This window comes from Corvus kubaryi, unplaced genomic scaffold (assembly GCF_017639235.1).
Source record: "Corvus kubaryi isolate FWS band 111438036 unplaced genomic scaffold, C.kubaryi_AGA036_p1.0 split1-65, whole genome shotgun sequence".
Classification (NCBI taxonomy): domain Eukaryota; kingdom Metazoa; phylum Chordata; class Aves; order Passeriformes; family Corvidae; genus Corvus; species Corvus kubaryi.
Genome location: NW_024582080.1, coordinates 1157707 through 1173992, shown reverse-complemented (window position 1 = coordinate 1173992; position 16286 = coordinate 1157707). Strand labels below are relative to the sequence as shown.

At 40.6% G+C, this 16286-nt stretch overlaps 1 protein-coding gene across 4 annotated transcripts in view; it reads left to right on the top strand.

The window, feature by feature from the left end:
* The window catches only part of CAB39L (calcium binding protein 39 like), a 59983-nt gene that overhangs the window by 17181 nt on the left and 26516 nt on the right, over positions 1-16286 (top strand). For all 4 annotated transcript variants that reach the window (XM_042014373.1, XM_042014375.1, XM_042014371.1 and 1 more), the window contains exon 2: positions 7348-7496. In XM_042014373.1, coding sequence (XP_041870307.1) covers positions 7395-7496 — 102 coding nt within the window. In that variant the 5' untranslated portion in view covers positions 7348-7394. The remainder of the gene's footprint in view (positions 1-7347; positions 7497-16286) is intronic.

The window sequence follows — 16286 nt, the reverse complement described above, 5'->3', positions numbered from 1 at the left end:
GCTGTTAAGGGCTCTTCTGTTAGAATTATGTGTACTTCAGAGACATTAGTTAAGAGAGCTCTTTCTGCATGACTGAGTTTGTGGGAGTTTTGCTATGGACTACAGTTAGGCATGGAATTGAATTCTTAATCTTTTAGGTTTGAAAGACCTCTGTGGTAGCAAATGCAAATTGGGATCCCAAATATTCTTTACTCATCAATCCTGCAAATTTGCTGGCTGTAAAACCTCTGGTTTTGTGTCTTTCTAGTTTTATTGAACAGGAAGTAATAACTTACTGCTTCTAGCTAGTTCATTAGCATGACTGGGAGAGCCTATGTGATCCTGCAATACAGAAGTAAATGATGCTGGTGTGAGTATGGTGCCACAGGATGCCACTTCTGCATGGGTTTAGAATCCGAATGTTACCTGGCATTGCAGTGTGCAAATGCTATTTTATAATAAATATAATAATAGTAATAATAATAATCACAATAATAATAGTGGATGTGAAAACATCGGACTTCCAATAGAAGGACACAAGGTAGCAAAGTCAAACACCTAAAATGCCTTAAACTTCAGTTCTGTTTTCTGTACCCTACTCACGATAGATTTAGATTAAACAGAAATTTTTTATGGTGAGGATGGTGAGACTGGCACAGGTTGTTCAGAGAAGCTGTGAATGCTCCATCCCTGGAAGTGTTTATGTCTAGGATGGATGGGGCTCTGAGCAACGTGATCTAATGGAAGGTGTCCCTGCCCAAGGCCAGGGGCTTGGAACCAGATGATCTTTAGGTCCCTTTCAACCCGAACTATTCTATGATTAGTATTTTGTATTACCACACATTTGTACTTCCTTTATGATCATCACTACCTCATTCTGGCTTTGGATGGTGAATATCTGAGCTGTAGCATCTGCTCCAGAAGCCCTGTCTCTGTACCCTCCTTCCATCTCCTTCTTCCCCTCTTGTGCTGGTACAGCTCTAGACTGTATCTGGGCAGAACTGGACTGGAAACCTGTGTGACCTTTTTTTCCCCGACAAGCTGTTTTTTGTTAACCTGGGTCACTTCCCTGACCTGACTCACCATGTGGCCCTGCAACAGCTGGATGGCTCCTACAGAGGCTGTGTGAATACATGTGGAGCAGGGTGTCACCATCACAGAACAAAGCATTTAACAAAATGTTGCCTCAGTGGCCAGATTGCTTTTCAGTGTTTCATTTTATCCCCTGTGTTTGCTGAAAGACTGTACATGGGGGTTTTTTGTTTTTATTAAATTGGCATTCAAGCACTCAATTAAAAAGAGTTAATAATTTCTTTGAGTGCTTCCATAGACCTACACCACAGCACTTGGGTGAAGCATCACCATGAGTGCCTTCAGTTTCATAACAGTATTGAACAACTGTGTGATATTATTATTCTCATTCTGTAGAGGTGATCAGATTAAGGGCAGAGCTGCCTACTTCTTTTGCATGTCTGATCTTCAGGATGCTTTCCATCTGCTAAAAAAATGACATTTGTGGCGATGGTAGGCATTACTGTGATGTTTTGTGTGTTCAGATGAAGTTTCAGCTAATCTCCATCTTCATTTTGGGTAATGCAACAAGTAGCCAACATCAAAGCTTATGATGAGTAAATTCTTTAGTTTTTGGAAAAATATTGTTGCCAAGCAGAGATGGCATTCATTCACCCTAACCATAAAACTGTCCCATCTTCTGTTAATCTTTTGTCTCATTTGCAACGCACCTTCCAAAATCTGCAACCGATTGAGAATTTGCAGAGAAGTCGCTTGTTGCATAGCCCTGATTCCTTCTGCATATCAAAAAAACCGTGGGTTGTGTGAGGGGACTGCACTGGGGAGGGCAGAAGGACAAACTGGGCTTTTCCAGGTGCTCATCACACATGGGGGCTTCTATCTTCTGGTTTGAGTACATTGCTCTGTCACTGCAACAACTTTCCCAAATATGGCAGCAGGGAGAAACAAGGCCCTCTTCCATTATGTAGAGACTGAATTAGACAAAATGAAGAAGAAAATGGGCTAACTCAGGACCCAAATATACGGGTCATGGGCACACTGCAGTGAATGAGAAATGAAGGTCTTTTTTTCCATTCCAGAAACTCTCACACATTGTGAGTTATTGAAAGGTTTTGATTCAGATCAGTAACTTGATGAAGGTTGGGAGCTAAGGCAAGACAAATGTCTGATACTCGATGGGAAGGAAATTTTTTGCTCATTTGTTTTTCAAGACCAAATGTTTTGTCTGGAGGAGCATCTGCATAGAGTGCATGGATGGGCGCACGTGCTCTCTCCCATTCTTACTTTCATGGGCAGGAAGAAGCCTTTGTTACAGAGCTGCTTTACTGAGTCACTTCATAGTGGGATGGGCTGCTGAGCAGAGTGGTGCTGCTGTGTGCGTTTTTCCTTCATCGGGCTTACAAGTTCAGTTGCACTATAGTCTTTGGAGGAGGTATATGCCTTAAAAGCACAGAAACTGTGGAGAGTGCCTATAATCAGAACTAGATCTCTTTCTGTACTTTATAGCTGTGTTAAATCTTTTTTAGTACATTCTCTTTATGAGCAGATAAACTGGCAGAAGAGGTATTTTGAAGCCTGATAAAGTGTAGTTGTTGTCAGATCATCTGAGTTGCATTCCTGACACAGCCACTGATTTTTTTTTATGTGGCCTTGGGTAAGTCTTGTAATGTCTCTGTGTTTCAGCTTCCCCCTTTGCAGAGAAGACAGAATAAAAGTAGGTAGATAGGTTTTCTGAAATTGTGTTTTCCATCTTGGTTAAATGTGTGTAGAGTTGGAGACCTCTGAGAGATGGTATGCCCTGAATATGAAGGGATGTTAACTTTGACAGGCTACTGAATACCCTAAAACTCATGTCTTGTAAACCACAATTGAATCCATCTCTGGATTCAATTCACTGCTTGTGTGGGTTTCTTTTTTCTTTTCCTGACTTGAACAGAAACAGGGCAACATTTAGAAAGTGGTTCTTTAAAGTTGCCTTTTGGTTTTTCTGTGGCTTATCTAATATAAAATCAATACCATTTTTTTCTCCCAAACAAAGATGGAATCATATTCCCTGAAAGTATTTTTTGTAAAAGTAGAATTCCTAAAATGTGCTGGACACTCCAGCTCTGGTGTCTGAAATGTCATGTTCATGCTGATGGAAACAGCAGGCTTAGGAAACCTCAGTTCCTCCTACAGCACTGCCGAGGCATTTTCCTCGTGTCCGGGAGAGACAACCTCTGAGACCAGATACAGCTGTTTCTTTCCTTGGTCTCATAAACTCCTCTCAAGAGCACCAGTGAAATAACATCATCCAAACTAAATGTTTCACAAGTTGGCTGGTTCTCCATTATGAATTCACGAGTGTCCACAATCCATTTCTGATGTTATGAAAACATATGTTGAATAGCCATTTGATGGAAAAAGTTTTCCTAGAAAGTAGGAAAGAAAGAGGTTCATTTAGTCCTGTCCCTTGCTGCCAGACAGCAGTGTCAAAAATTTATGAACAGTGCTCTGTAGTGTGCCTGGTAGAGTAGGTTATTTCAAAACCTCAAAGCTCCAGTGGATGGAAACCTTTACATTTTCAGCTGAAGTTTATTCATCAGCAGTTTATAACCATTTGCTTCTGCATAAATAAAGTGTTATTTTTATTTAAGCTGAAATGACTTTTTCAGCTTTCCTGTATTTTTATTCTAAACTTAAGAAGGTGAGCACTTTTAGCCTCCAAGACATGCTGGTCTTGCCATTTTTTCTGGCCATCCAGTGTGCTTCTCTCCTCTCTAACCTCTGTTGATTTTGCTTGACTGTGGGTGTTCAGGGCTGTGTACAGTGTTCCATATGAAGGTCTATCAAGACTTTGTTCAAAGCCATAAATACTTCTGGATTTCTACTGATGATTATTTTTGCGATTCATCACAGATTTGTGTCTGTCTTTCTCACATCTGTAAAATATGTGTGTTTGTATATGTCACCAGCTGCTTGTTTTTATAATTTCTCATGGTTAAGTCCTCAGCTTGAAGCAGATATTCATAGAATGGTTTGGGTTGGAAGGAACCTTTAAAGGTCATCTACTCCAGTTCCCCTTGTCATGGATGTCTTCAACTAGATCAGGTTTCTCAGAGTCCTGTCCAATCTGATCTTGAATGTTTCCAGGGATCTGGAACGTCTACAAACTGTGTCTCATCTACCATTCAGCATTATCTACTCTTAACTTTTATCCCATTTTTGTTATCTTGGTTCTTGACTCCATCCAGTTTCTCAGGTAGTGACATTCCAGTCCTGTTATGTGTTGATAATATCTTTCTATTTTGAGTCACCAAAATTTTTGGATAGGCTCTGAATTCCTATGCCTCTCTAAATATGATCCTGTCCACAGATTGCTCTTCCCCCCTCAGCAGACTGACTTTACCCCCATTTGCTTCTACCTGTAATTGTGAATAGCACATGTACCCCTAGAAGAGTCCTGCATGGAGAGCCAAAAGGGACCATAACCTGCAGCTGCCGGTATGTATTTCCTGAAGTGATGGATCATCTTTTGCCAAGTTAAAAAACATATCCTGAGAAGGGATAAATCCAAAAATATTATTTCATGCACATCTGGGGCTCTTCCCCCTTTACTCTCTGCCTCCCTCCACTTGCATATAGCAGGGGCTTTGCTTTGTATATAAGACTTTGTGCATAATGAAGACTTGGCTCTGATCAACAGAGAAATGAATTAAACAGTTTCTTGAGTCCCTTCCTGCCCTATTTTTGGTGGTTTGCTGTTGTGATTAAGATGCTGGTAGGGTATATAGTGAAAAAAATGATATTTTATCACTGAGCAGTGCTGTGACTTGCTGGTGATACTGGAACTATGCAGTGGAAAAGTGCTGGTTCTATGGCAAAATTAGTGATTATTTTAAGTACAGACACCCTGCCCTACTCTACAACTACTCTAGACAGCCATGTAAGTTACTATTTGGGAGGAAATAATAGTTTATTGTCAGCATTTCAGTTAGAAATGTGAACTCCATTTTTTAAAAATCTCAGAACCTCTAGCTCACAAGTACTTCGTTTAAAAAATCAATTTCTCTCCCCCTTTGCTTTTCTTTGTGTGAAGACTTCTGAGAAGAAAAGATGAAGGGATGACTTTAGCAATCTGAATATACCTACCCGACCCTGGATGAAAATACTTCTTTTCTGAAATGCAACTTGCCTGTTGAGCTCCTGCTTTGAGAATCTCTCTCTCTTGCATCACCACATCCTCATGCCATGCCTTCAGGATAATAAAAACATGCAGAATCAGGTCTTCCTCAAAGTGTATTGTGAATTATTAATCTTCTATTTGCAGCACATGTGGGATTACAGAGTGCTTGGCGCTTGCTAGCAGCATCTAAACAACTTTATTGTATAATCCTGGCATCACAGTCTTTTCCAGGGCTTGTGTGTAGCTGAATGTACCCCAAAGGGTGCGTTGTTAGTACACCCAGGCTTCAACGTTGCACCTTGTCAGGCTGAGGTGTGACTCTGCTCTGGTGGCCATTGCTGCCAAAGCTTGCACTTGTGAGCTGCCTGGGACCAGGACTCTGCAGCTGGGAGCTCAGCTGAGGAGTGAAGGTTATGTAGCCAAAACTGGAGAAATAAAAATGAGTTTGAACAGGACTGTGAGGAGCTTGAAATGGGAACTCGAAAGTGGTGAAGTTTCAGACACTGAATGTGAAAATATCCCTGTAAAACTGACCTAGTAACAAATTAGAAGCTATATACAAACTCGCCTACTTTTGACACTATAAAAGAACTTTTTTATAAAAGACATTTAAAAATATTAAGTAAGACATTTAAATAAGACATTTAAAAATATTTCCTGTGTGTCATAGAAACTCTTCCTGTAAAGGTAATCTGCAAAAATGTTTTTAATAAGATGTTAGGACAGAGGCTGTATAGATTTTGCTTTTAAAGCTTGAATTTTTTACTTGGCTGTTTTGTATGGTTACTGTTTATAGCTGCAGTAGAATGTATGTCTAATCTGGGTATTAATGCCATAGGATATTTGGGGATTAGTAACACATGGATGTATGGCTCAAATAGGATCGTATTTCCTGATGGACTCTGGAGCGTGCCCATAGTAACAACGGAGCATGAGAGGAGTTGGTTCTTTGGGACCACTGAGTTTTCTTCTTTATGCTGTGTGTGTTGTGCTGGTTTAATTCTCTCCTCTGAAACCTCTTGTATAAAGCTGCTTTTTAATTGTAAATGTTGGAGAGTAATGGGATTGAAGTGATTTGTGTGTATATTTATGTTTTCACAGCTAGTTTTGCAAATGTGTGTGTGGAGGAATTGTGACGTTTTTCTTTTGTTGTGGAAGGAGATAGGAGTTTGAGATTATTTTTGCTTTTGTTCTTTTTTTTTTTTTTTTTTCCATTTTACCTCTTTTTTGTTATTATACAAACTGGAATTCAGTCCAGAACGGTGCTGAGCTTCTAACCAGAACATATTGCCATCTGTAGTCAGTCACTGACTTCAGTAGATCTTTGTATTGGACCCTCAGCAAAACCTGTAAGAATTCACAGCCTAAGGCTTCATGAGATCAGAAACTGACATACTTGGTTTCTTTCATATATAAATACAGTGGTGTGGTATTTGCCTTTCTAACTATACAGCAGAAGAATGTTTCAAATTAAACAAACAATCCATTTTCATTAAAATGCTCAGTTTTTCATTTAAATGTCATGAAAACATTTGTGTTCATATTTGGGCCTGATCCTCTGTTCCTTATTTAATTCAGGCAATGTTTTACACAAGTGAGATCTGATCTACAGGTTCTTGACGTCTGTCAGACTTAGGGGATAGCTGAAACTGCTTCCTCTCATGGTCCCTTAGGCTGAAAAAGCAAAGCAGCTGAAGAAGAAGGAGAGATGGCAGAGAAGCTGGGATCCTAACTGCAAATCTCTAAACAAAGGGTGCTTTTGGTGTGCTGGCATCTACAGTTGGTTTTCTGCATTGTGATGGAGCTGGTGAAGTCTGACAGAAATCCCTATGTGAAATCTAGTGGAGCCTGCCAAATGTGCAGGGTCCAAAATACATTTGACATAGGCATGGCCTTGCTGGAGTGCCGACCTGTAGGTCAGAGCTTCCTTCAGGAAGCATCCAGCTCCTGTCCAGGTGCTGAGTAGTTGCTTTTCGTATTCTAATGGTGGCTTGTGAATCCTCGATGAACTTGCAATAACTACACATGGGAACTTTTACTGCTCCACTGAGTGGCTGAAGCAAAATGCAGTGCCTGAGGCATAACCTTTTCTTGTTCAAAATGTCTTTGTGTCTTTTTATTGTGTTTTGTATAAACCTTAAAAGCTGTTTTTGTTTGTTGTTTTATTTAAGGCAGCCCTCTTCTATCTTGAAGGAAGAAATCCAGGTGAAGAAAGACCATGCCTTTGTTTAGTAAATCACACAAAAATCCTGCTGAGATTGTGAAGGTTCTGAAAGAAAACATGGCCATATTGGAAAAACAAGAAAAAAAGACAGACAAGGTATGAGGTAATGTTGTAGAAGACCAATAAGGTTTTTATGCTGGGAGAACAGTAGAATAAAGGGAATAAAATTGTGTTTGCTCACTGCCCTGATTCTGCGAGTGCTTGCCCCTGGAAGTAGCTGTGTGCTTGAATGTTTCTGCTGAAACCAAGGGGCTTTTGCATAAATAAAATACATCAGATCTGGGGGTCAAACAGAAAATGCTGAGATCCAGGAGCCTCGGCCAAAACCGAGGGTGATTTCCCACTACTTTGAACAGTAATGAATCTAGCAAAACAGCTTGGAAGGTTGTGTGAAAACTATTGTACTGTTAATGGTTTTAGTAGGATAACAAATGAGGTTGCCGATTAATGTGTAGATACCCACAGAGAAAAACTCTACTTCTGATGAACATTGCAGAAAACAAGAAACCTGTGTGTATACAAATGTATATAGAAGAGATCTCACTCTGTCCATCCTTTCTAATGTTCTGGGTGCTAATGCTTCCAAAAAGAGCTGTGCTACTCATTTTCTATTTATAGAGGCTTTTGCTAATATTACTGCTCTCTTCTAATTCCATGACACAGACTCGAGTTACTTTTGCCACCTTTCCAGTGACCACTTGATAAGATGCACCCCAACACACAAAATGCTCCCAATTAGGAATTTGTGCTTGCATAAAATCAAATTATTTTTTTATTTTTTGCATCTGAGACTCTGGCCCTCTATACTATTGCTGTAGTAGAAGTATATGGTTTTAGTTAACAGCAGACCAATTTTAAGTTAAAATTGACTGTCAGTAGAAGCAGAAATAGCTGATAAGTGGCACTAATATATTTTTAATGGAGCTGATGTTTGCGTGCGTGTATGTTGTGCTTCCCCCACCTTGTGCAGGAAGCTGTATGAAAACAAACCCAAGCCAAGGCATGGAGCCATTTGCACCCTTAGTGAGATCCTCTTAAAACTTTTTGGTTTAAAGCAAGTAGCTCAGAGTGTGTTAATTATGTAAGGTAAGTCACATGGATTTCTGGGAGGTCTCTGGTATTTGATGTTTCATTCTGAAATACTTTCAGTAACCTGAAAACTGAGAGAATTTGTCTCTGAACTAAAACGTAAATTAAGTAACTAAATAAACCAACAGAATCTGTTCTTCCCTGCTGAATTCATCCTTTGGAGCCTGATTAAAGAAGACATTCAAAGCAGAAGCTCCATACTTGGGTTTCTTTTCGATTTGCTTTGTAGAATGACTCCTCTGGGTTGTGGTTTTGAGAGTTTTTGGCTTTGAGCTGGTTTGCTTATTTGGGTGTCAGTGACAAGGAGAAATTCAGACTCCTTAGAAAATGGAATGCTCAGTGCAAGTTTTTCATAAAAGGCAGAACAGCTGGTGTGTGTTTTCCTCACAGAGCAAAAGATAACGGAGTGTTCCCCTGGCATATTAGAATGGAAACAGCTCATGAACTTAATGGTGCTTATTCTACAGGAGGAGGCTGGTTTTCACTTAGTTTTTATGTACTTTGTTGCTGTGGGATAGAGGCTGTTCCTGGGGTGAATGTGGGTGATTAGGGCAGAGGATCAGTCCCCTAACAGCAAGGCAGAAGGTGAGGAAAGCCTTTTTTTGGATCAGTATAGGCTTACATGTCTTGTTGACTCAGGACTTTGTGCTGTGATGTCAAGGAAGCTCATAGGGCCCTTTTCCTTGCAGAAGGAAAGATTTGAGACTCCTTGGTAATTCTGCCTTTCATCTAAAGTGTTCCACTGAGCTGTCCTGAAATAAATACCTGTTAAAGAAAACAGCTAAATTTATTCTCCTGAATTTATGGAAGTAAATCATAAGGACTACCTTTAGTACTGAGATGATGATAAACTTTAAAAACTGGCAGGAAAAATTGCAAACCCAATCAGCCCAGTCACACCTGCTGCTATCCATTCAGGTTTGTGAACTTAGTAACACCGTTTCTAAGTGGTGTTTGCAGTTTGAACTGGAGAAGAAAAGACAATGGGAAGACTTTCAGTGGCCCACAGGTTTTCGAGGGATACTCAATAATGCCAATGAGTAGGATCTTTTCATGAGCAAGATTAGAGAAATTTAACTGAAAACAAAAGCAAAGAAAAACAAAGCACAGTGCTGTACTCTGTGCTCTTCAAAACCTAGCAAAGTTTTTAATTTCACCTCCAATTTGATTTCCAAAGGGAGGAGAAATTTGTCAAACTGTCATGAAAGTGCCTAGAGGTTTAGCTACTGCAAGAGCCAGAGACCCTGGATGTTTCAGAGCTGGGTTTGGACCCTGTGGCCCTGTGACCAGAGAAGTTTGTGGCTGTCCAATTTTTCAGATTTCTAGCTCCTAGTCTGCTGTAAGAACTAGAGGAGTACTGTTATGCCTCACCATAAAACCAAGGTTCCCAGGACTTCCAGGATACAACTCCAGAGCATCCCTGATTTTGTGTGCGAAGTAGTTTCCAACTAGGACTTGCTTCAGATGCTTAAACAAGATTTATCCTGTGACAATGAAGCTGCTATTGTAGTACAGCCAATGTGGTATGTGGGTTGAGACAGGTAAAAGCTGCTAGTACAGCCAGTATTGGCAGAGAAGTGCAGCAAAGCCAGAATTAACTGCAGGGCTAGCAGAGAACCCCCTTTCCTTTCCCAGCTGAGAAATCCGAAGTATGAGGCGAAGATGCTGTGGGCAGCCGGGAGGGCACAAAGTCAGACAGAGAGGAGCTTAATACAACTTTGTGCAACTTTCAGCAGGAACCATCTGTGTCGTGGAGGGGATCTTTTTAAATAATGCAAAAAGGATCATTCCTGCCAAGCTGTGCAGTAGAGGGAACTTTACAGCAGAGCAGTTAAGACTTCTCAAGTAATGAGAAGAGGGTGGAGAATATAACTTGACAGACAGGATGCAGAGAAGCCAGTCGTAAGCGTAAAGGAAGTTCTACATCTTTTCTGAGGCATTTCCGTGTGCACAGATAATATACAGAGGTTTGCACTCTTTCTTCATGATGATTTTTGTTACTCATGGTGTAGTACCAATGAAGCTTTAACTAAACTCTATTGACTGCACTAGCATCTGTCTCCTTAGATAAGGATTGAATTTGACCCCCTTTCTCCATGTGTTTAATTTTTTTTAAACTATTAATGTGTGTAGTGTTGCCGTAGTGTTTCTAAATGCTTTTTAAACACTCCCAACTGAAAATCAGGCTGATTTTTGAAGTTTGGTTCTTACTTTTATTTTATGTGTGGGTTGTTTTGCTTGTTTGCTTGCATGGTTATATGTGTGCTTAAAGCTTTTCCATTTTCTCAGCTACATTCTTATGCGTGATAGACCACAGGTTGAGAAGTGCCAGCATATCTGGCTCCCTTTCCTCTGAAGTGCTCTTTCTAATAGCTTGTTTTTACAAATTTTTAGAAACAGTATCTATTTTAAAGAAGGGATTGCAGCACTGGCAAATTTAATGGAATAATTGGGAGATTAAGGAGGGTAAGACAGAGTTGAAAAAGTGGACTAAAACTTCTTCATCAACAATCCTCCTCTCTTCCAACATCTGAAATAAAATAAGGTGTTCTTGGAGCATATACAATTGCTGACATCCTGTTTGGGCTTTGATGTGGTGAAGTTTTATTACAGTATTATATAAATGTCATTACAATTTAATCTCAGTCACATAGAACCAATCAGTCCTTGAATTTAATGAGGAATGCCCACTCTGGAATTAACTAGAAGAGCAGGAAAGTATTTAAATACCTAGGAAAGAAAGCCTTCAAAGCTTAGATTCTCTTCCTTCTTTCTGGCACTAACTCCTGTAGCATTTGGAGGATGCATGTAAATAGGGATGAAGAGAAGAGAAGCTGTGGTACCAAGAGGTCCTATCTGTTGAACCTGAGGAAGAATGGACAGCATGTGACACTCTGGTCACACTGCTTCATTTATTACTGCTGCGTCGCCGTGTCTTTTGTTGATGGATATTGTAAAGGAACATTGATAGAAAGGGTGCCTGACCCACCTCACAAAAAAAGGGGTGTGACATCCTGGCTTCTCAAAGCCTTGTGTTCAGCTGCTGAGCCCAGTCAGCACAAAGCAGTGAAGGTGGCATCCAGTTTGTCTCTGAAGGACGTCCTTGAACACATCACCCTCTTGCTGCTAACCAAACACCTTCGGGTGCGGCAGCCTGACTCAGTGCCATATGCGGTGCCTACAGGTTTGGTAACATTTTCTGAACCTGCCCTGCAGCAAAAGCCTTCCAAGTGTCACAGGCTTTTAATTTAGTGCAGCAAACGGATCTGAGGTTGGTTGAAACTTGGTCTAATCTTTGCATGTGGTCTAGATGGGCTGAAAGATTTGCAGTTTCTGGCGTAGCTGATCCAAGACATGGGTTTATTGTGGAAAATGAACCCAAGTGCATTAGAGCAGGTTCAGAGCAGGCAGAACTGCAGGCTGCAGTGCCTTTAGTCAGTGTTCAGAAGCAAAGTGAAACGAGATGTAAAATAACCTGAAGTGTCGCACTTTTGCCCCTTTCACTTAAATCTCTCTAACAAGACTGCTCGTTCAGGTAGGTCACTGTAATCTGTCCTCTCTTTCATCTCCACGTGCTGTAACAAATTTGGTGCTGTTCAGAAGGGTTGGGAGAGCAGCATTTTATTAAGGCTACAGTTAAAAGACTTCAAGATATCTGGAACAAATACTTCTATCAATAAATCCTGCTTTTTTGCATAGCAACAAGGAAGCCATTACTGGCTGCTGTTCACCTTGCTGGCTGCTGCGTCGATAAAGCTCTGGGGACTGGTGTGTGAGACAAGGTGCATGCGGAGGGCTCTGTGTGCATTTGCATGGAAGAACAGTTGCGTGGCTGCCGGGAACATGAATACCCACGGATGCGATTCTCCAGCTGCCAGAGCCAGTTGCAAAATTGCTTTCCATTTCATTGCTGCACACTGAAACCGAGGGAATGAGATAAGAAGGGTTTGGCACCCCTTCCCCCTAGCTCTGCGTGTCCTGGGGTTTTGTGGAGGGTTTCATGTTTCGGCTTACCTGTTCTGCTGAGGCCTGTTATTGCTCTAGAGGTGGGAGAAACTCCAGATACTATCAGGTTCTGGTGCCAAGAGTTTAAACCTGTCTCTTCTGGTTGCTTTTATTTTTTAAGGACCTTAGAACCTTTAGTTCTGTCTTAAGTGCAAGATTAACAGTGGGAAAGGAATTTATGTCCAGGTGGGGCAAACCTGTCTTCCCCATTTAATCATGCATCCTTTTGAAAGGCGTTTCCCTGTTGTGCTTGCTTGGCCAAATTGTCTTTGCCAGCTTCCTTGAGTACTAGTCCATACGGTTTTGCTAAATGACAGACGTCAGGCCTCCTGATCCAAAATACCCACAATTTGACCTTGTAGGTCCATTTAGCATGAAATTGCATCAAGAATAAGTCAGTTGGGGTGATCCTGAAGTTACATGATTGTTGGATTCAGATTCTGCTAATGGCTTTTCTTGGGAATCCTTACAGTTGCATGTGGAGAGAGGTTCATTGACACTGTTTTTAGGAGAAAAATAGGTTTGAATCACACAGTGAGAATATTTTAAAACCAGATAAGACCAAATCAAGGAGCTTTATGCTTTTAGTTGCAATATATAGCATGGAGTACTGGCAGATCACTGAATCACACATTGGAGTATTTAGCATCATGCTGGCAGGCATCTCTGTGTGTTACTGTCTGCTGCTGTTTATAGAGAGATTTTCAACCTGGAAATATGCTAGGTACACAAATAGAAGCTGTATGGCCCTATTTGCCATATTTTTATGGCTCTCCTCTCTGCATCCTATCCCACACATGAAGATCAACCAGTCTTTCAGGGAAGATTTTTTTCATATAGAATTTCAGGGAATCATTTCCCCATAAGCTCCTTTCTTTGTGTTATGTTCCCATTAAGTCAACAGTGACAAAACTTTGATCTGTGAGGAAAATAAACTGAGACAAGAATCTTCAAAACTTCCCACTCTGGTTGAAGCTGTTGGTAGGTTTAGAAAGACACATAAATTCTGACCAAAAAAATCAGCATTATGAGGAGGGGGTGTTGAACATGTTTATAATTTAACATAGAGAAGTTATGCAGGCTTATATATGCTGTCTGTTTTCCATCTCCAAGGATATTGTAGATCATCTAGTCCAGTAGGGTTAGCAGAGTAATCCAAGGAATGTTAGATTTCAACATTTACACAAAATCCTGTCTTTCAAAATGGACCCAAAAACCTCTTGTGGGTTGCCCGTCACTATAAACTGTACTCTGTGGTTGCAGAGTCAGTTCTGGTTGGAAAGAGACTTGTTTGAAAGACCAGGAACTTGGTTTAGGAGGTTGAGATCCTGACATCTGTGCAGGGACAGCAGTGCAAATGCTAAACTCATGTGTGTGCTGGGAATCATCTTGCATTTCATCCTTGCTTTTTTGTACCTACCTGCAGCTTTTGACTGTCCAAACTTCACCGTGTCCGACTTTTGACATTTGTCTGTAATATGTATAAGCTGTTCTGTTTAGGATTATCTGTTTAATTTTCTCCTTTCCTCTTTTTCCCCCCCTCTATTCACAACGGCGTCTCTAAATATAATGGCATAAATTCAGTCATGATGGAAAGGAGGTGTACCTAGAGGATAAAAGGAAAATCTGCTGGAAATAAGATTGTGCCTAATTGCAAGAGTGAGATGAATGGCTGAAATGCTTTGATATTTCATGAAACTGTTTCTCTTGCACTGTAACTTCTGCTGGAGTGATTGTTGCAGCGCTTCGCTGTTGTTGTTGTTGCCACTGATGGAAAATAAAAAGTAGCATGGAAGTCATAATAGACTTAGGGGTTTCTAGCAAATCCTTTTTATTTTTTTGTCACTGAGATTCTGTTTGTGACATTGGGGAGAGGATGTCTTGCTGAGGCTTTTTGTTGGTTTTTGCAATTTTTCCTAAAGAGGGTCAGGACCAGTCTGACTTCTTATGCAGATATGTTTCTGTCATCTTGTATTTTCCATGTATTTGAGTGAATAAATGTGCTTTGTTGTTTGTTTTGGACAGATCTTGGGTCTTTGGATCTTGGAATGTCTTTTTTCTCTGAGTCTTAAGAAAGTTTCCATCCCAGAAACAGTACTTACGTACTTAAGGTATTATTCTAAAATTGCTGTGAGATGAAGTGGAAATGTCAAAATGGAGACTGTTAATTTAAGAATCTGTGTTCGGGATTATGGTTTTCCTCTGGATACATTGTGAGGGATAGGCACTGAGGAGCGGTCCTTAGAATTGACTGGGAATAACTTTTGGTGGTGGCGAGTTGCACGCCAAAACACAGACCATGGCAAGGCTAGGAAGGGGGAGGAAGTGACACATGAAATGTAAATTTCATGTGGAAAAGCTGAGGAGATGAGTGGATGGGATGGCAGGTGATTAGAGAAATGCGGCTGTGGTGCCCAGTTCTGCCCACCAGCACCAGTGTTCTGTTTCATTTTCTCACACTCCACTTTACTTTTTCACCTCCTTTTTGAGAATTAAACCTAAAGCTGAATCTTGCAGACCTATTTTCTATATATCAGAAAGGACTACTTATACTTGAAAGGAAAGTTATTAATGTTTTTTTTTAACTACAGAATGCCAGAGATATTCACACCCAGCCCAGCAGAAAGGGTGGAAAGCCAAAAATGTATGGGCTTTTCCTTTGAAATGAAAATATTTCCCTCGCTCTTATAAAGATTTAGAGCTTTAGTTTCTAAGATAGCACCCCTGTTGTTAATCACATCTGTACTCTGTGGGATATCTCAAGTGACACACCACTTACATTTGAGGTAAAAATAGGCTCTTTTCCTGAGTGATGGTAAGGAACATCAAGACTTCAAGTTATCACATAGTCATGCTCATTTACATGCTGCTCATGCTGACCCATCTCAAATAGCAGAAAACTGTGAGTAGGTACAAAGAGATTGGAGGAGAGCAGTCCTTTATGCTGTGCGAGATCAATGCTTGAATCTTCCAGGTAGCTGCAATGTAAAAGTGGCTTTTTACTGTGGTTAGGTTTGGTTTTGGTTGTTTTTAGGACTTCTAGTTTTTTCCATCATTTTTATTCACTAATGTGAATAAAATCTGTGATTGGAAGTGTTGGGAGATCAGCAGCAGGTGAGAGATGCCTCTTCAGAGCACTGTGGGGTTATTTTATGCAGATTGATGGGGTGGTATTTGAAAACATGATGTTTTCCTTTCAATATATATGAGAGATATACTGAAAATATTGATCTGGCTTTTAACATCCATTGATTTCCAGTTAGCTTTTACAAATCACTCTTGGGTTTTCTGTGTTCGTCTTGATTTTTTTTCACATGCTATGCTAACAAAAGGCTAATTTCAAGTAAAGGTTTTTCAAAGATGTGAAATGCTGTCCTATCTTCAGCATCCTGCCTGGAACTTTGCTGTCATTCTCAGCTTGCTTTCAGTCCTGTTCCTTACTTCCTTTCCACTTCTGGCCAAAGAATCCAATTGGCCTTGCTGCAGGTTGTGTGTTTAATAAATATAACCCGACCCAGAAGGAGCCATTGCCTCCATAGCCCCACGGCTGCAGCAGGTGGGATTTAAAGCACACACACCCACATGAAAAAATGACTCCTTTGCTCCATGGAGTCTTTATTTGTTTCAAGTGGAGCAAAGCTGTGAGGAGAGCATGAGCCAGAGCTGCCGTGCTGCAGCCAGCGGTCATTTTCCGTGGGAGGTGGGGTATTATCACTCACATCTGATTTAAATCCGCTGACTGCATGAATGCTGAGCTGTTACCTGTTCACAGACGTCTCTCTTCCCTTTCCC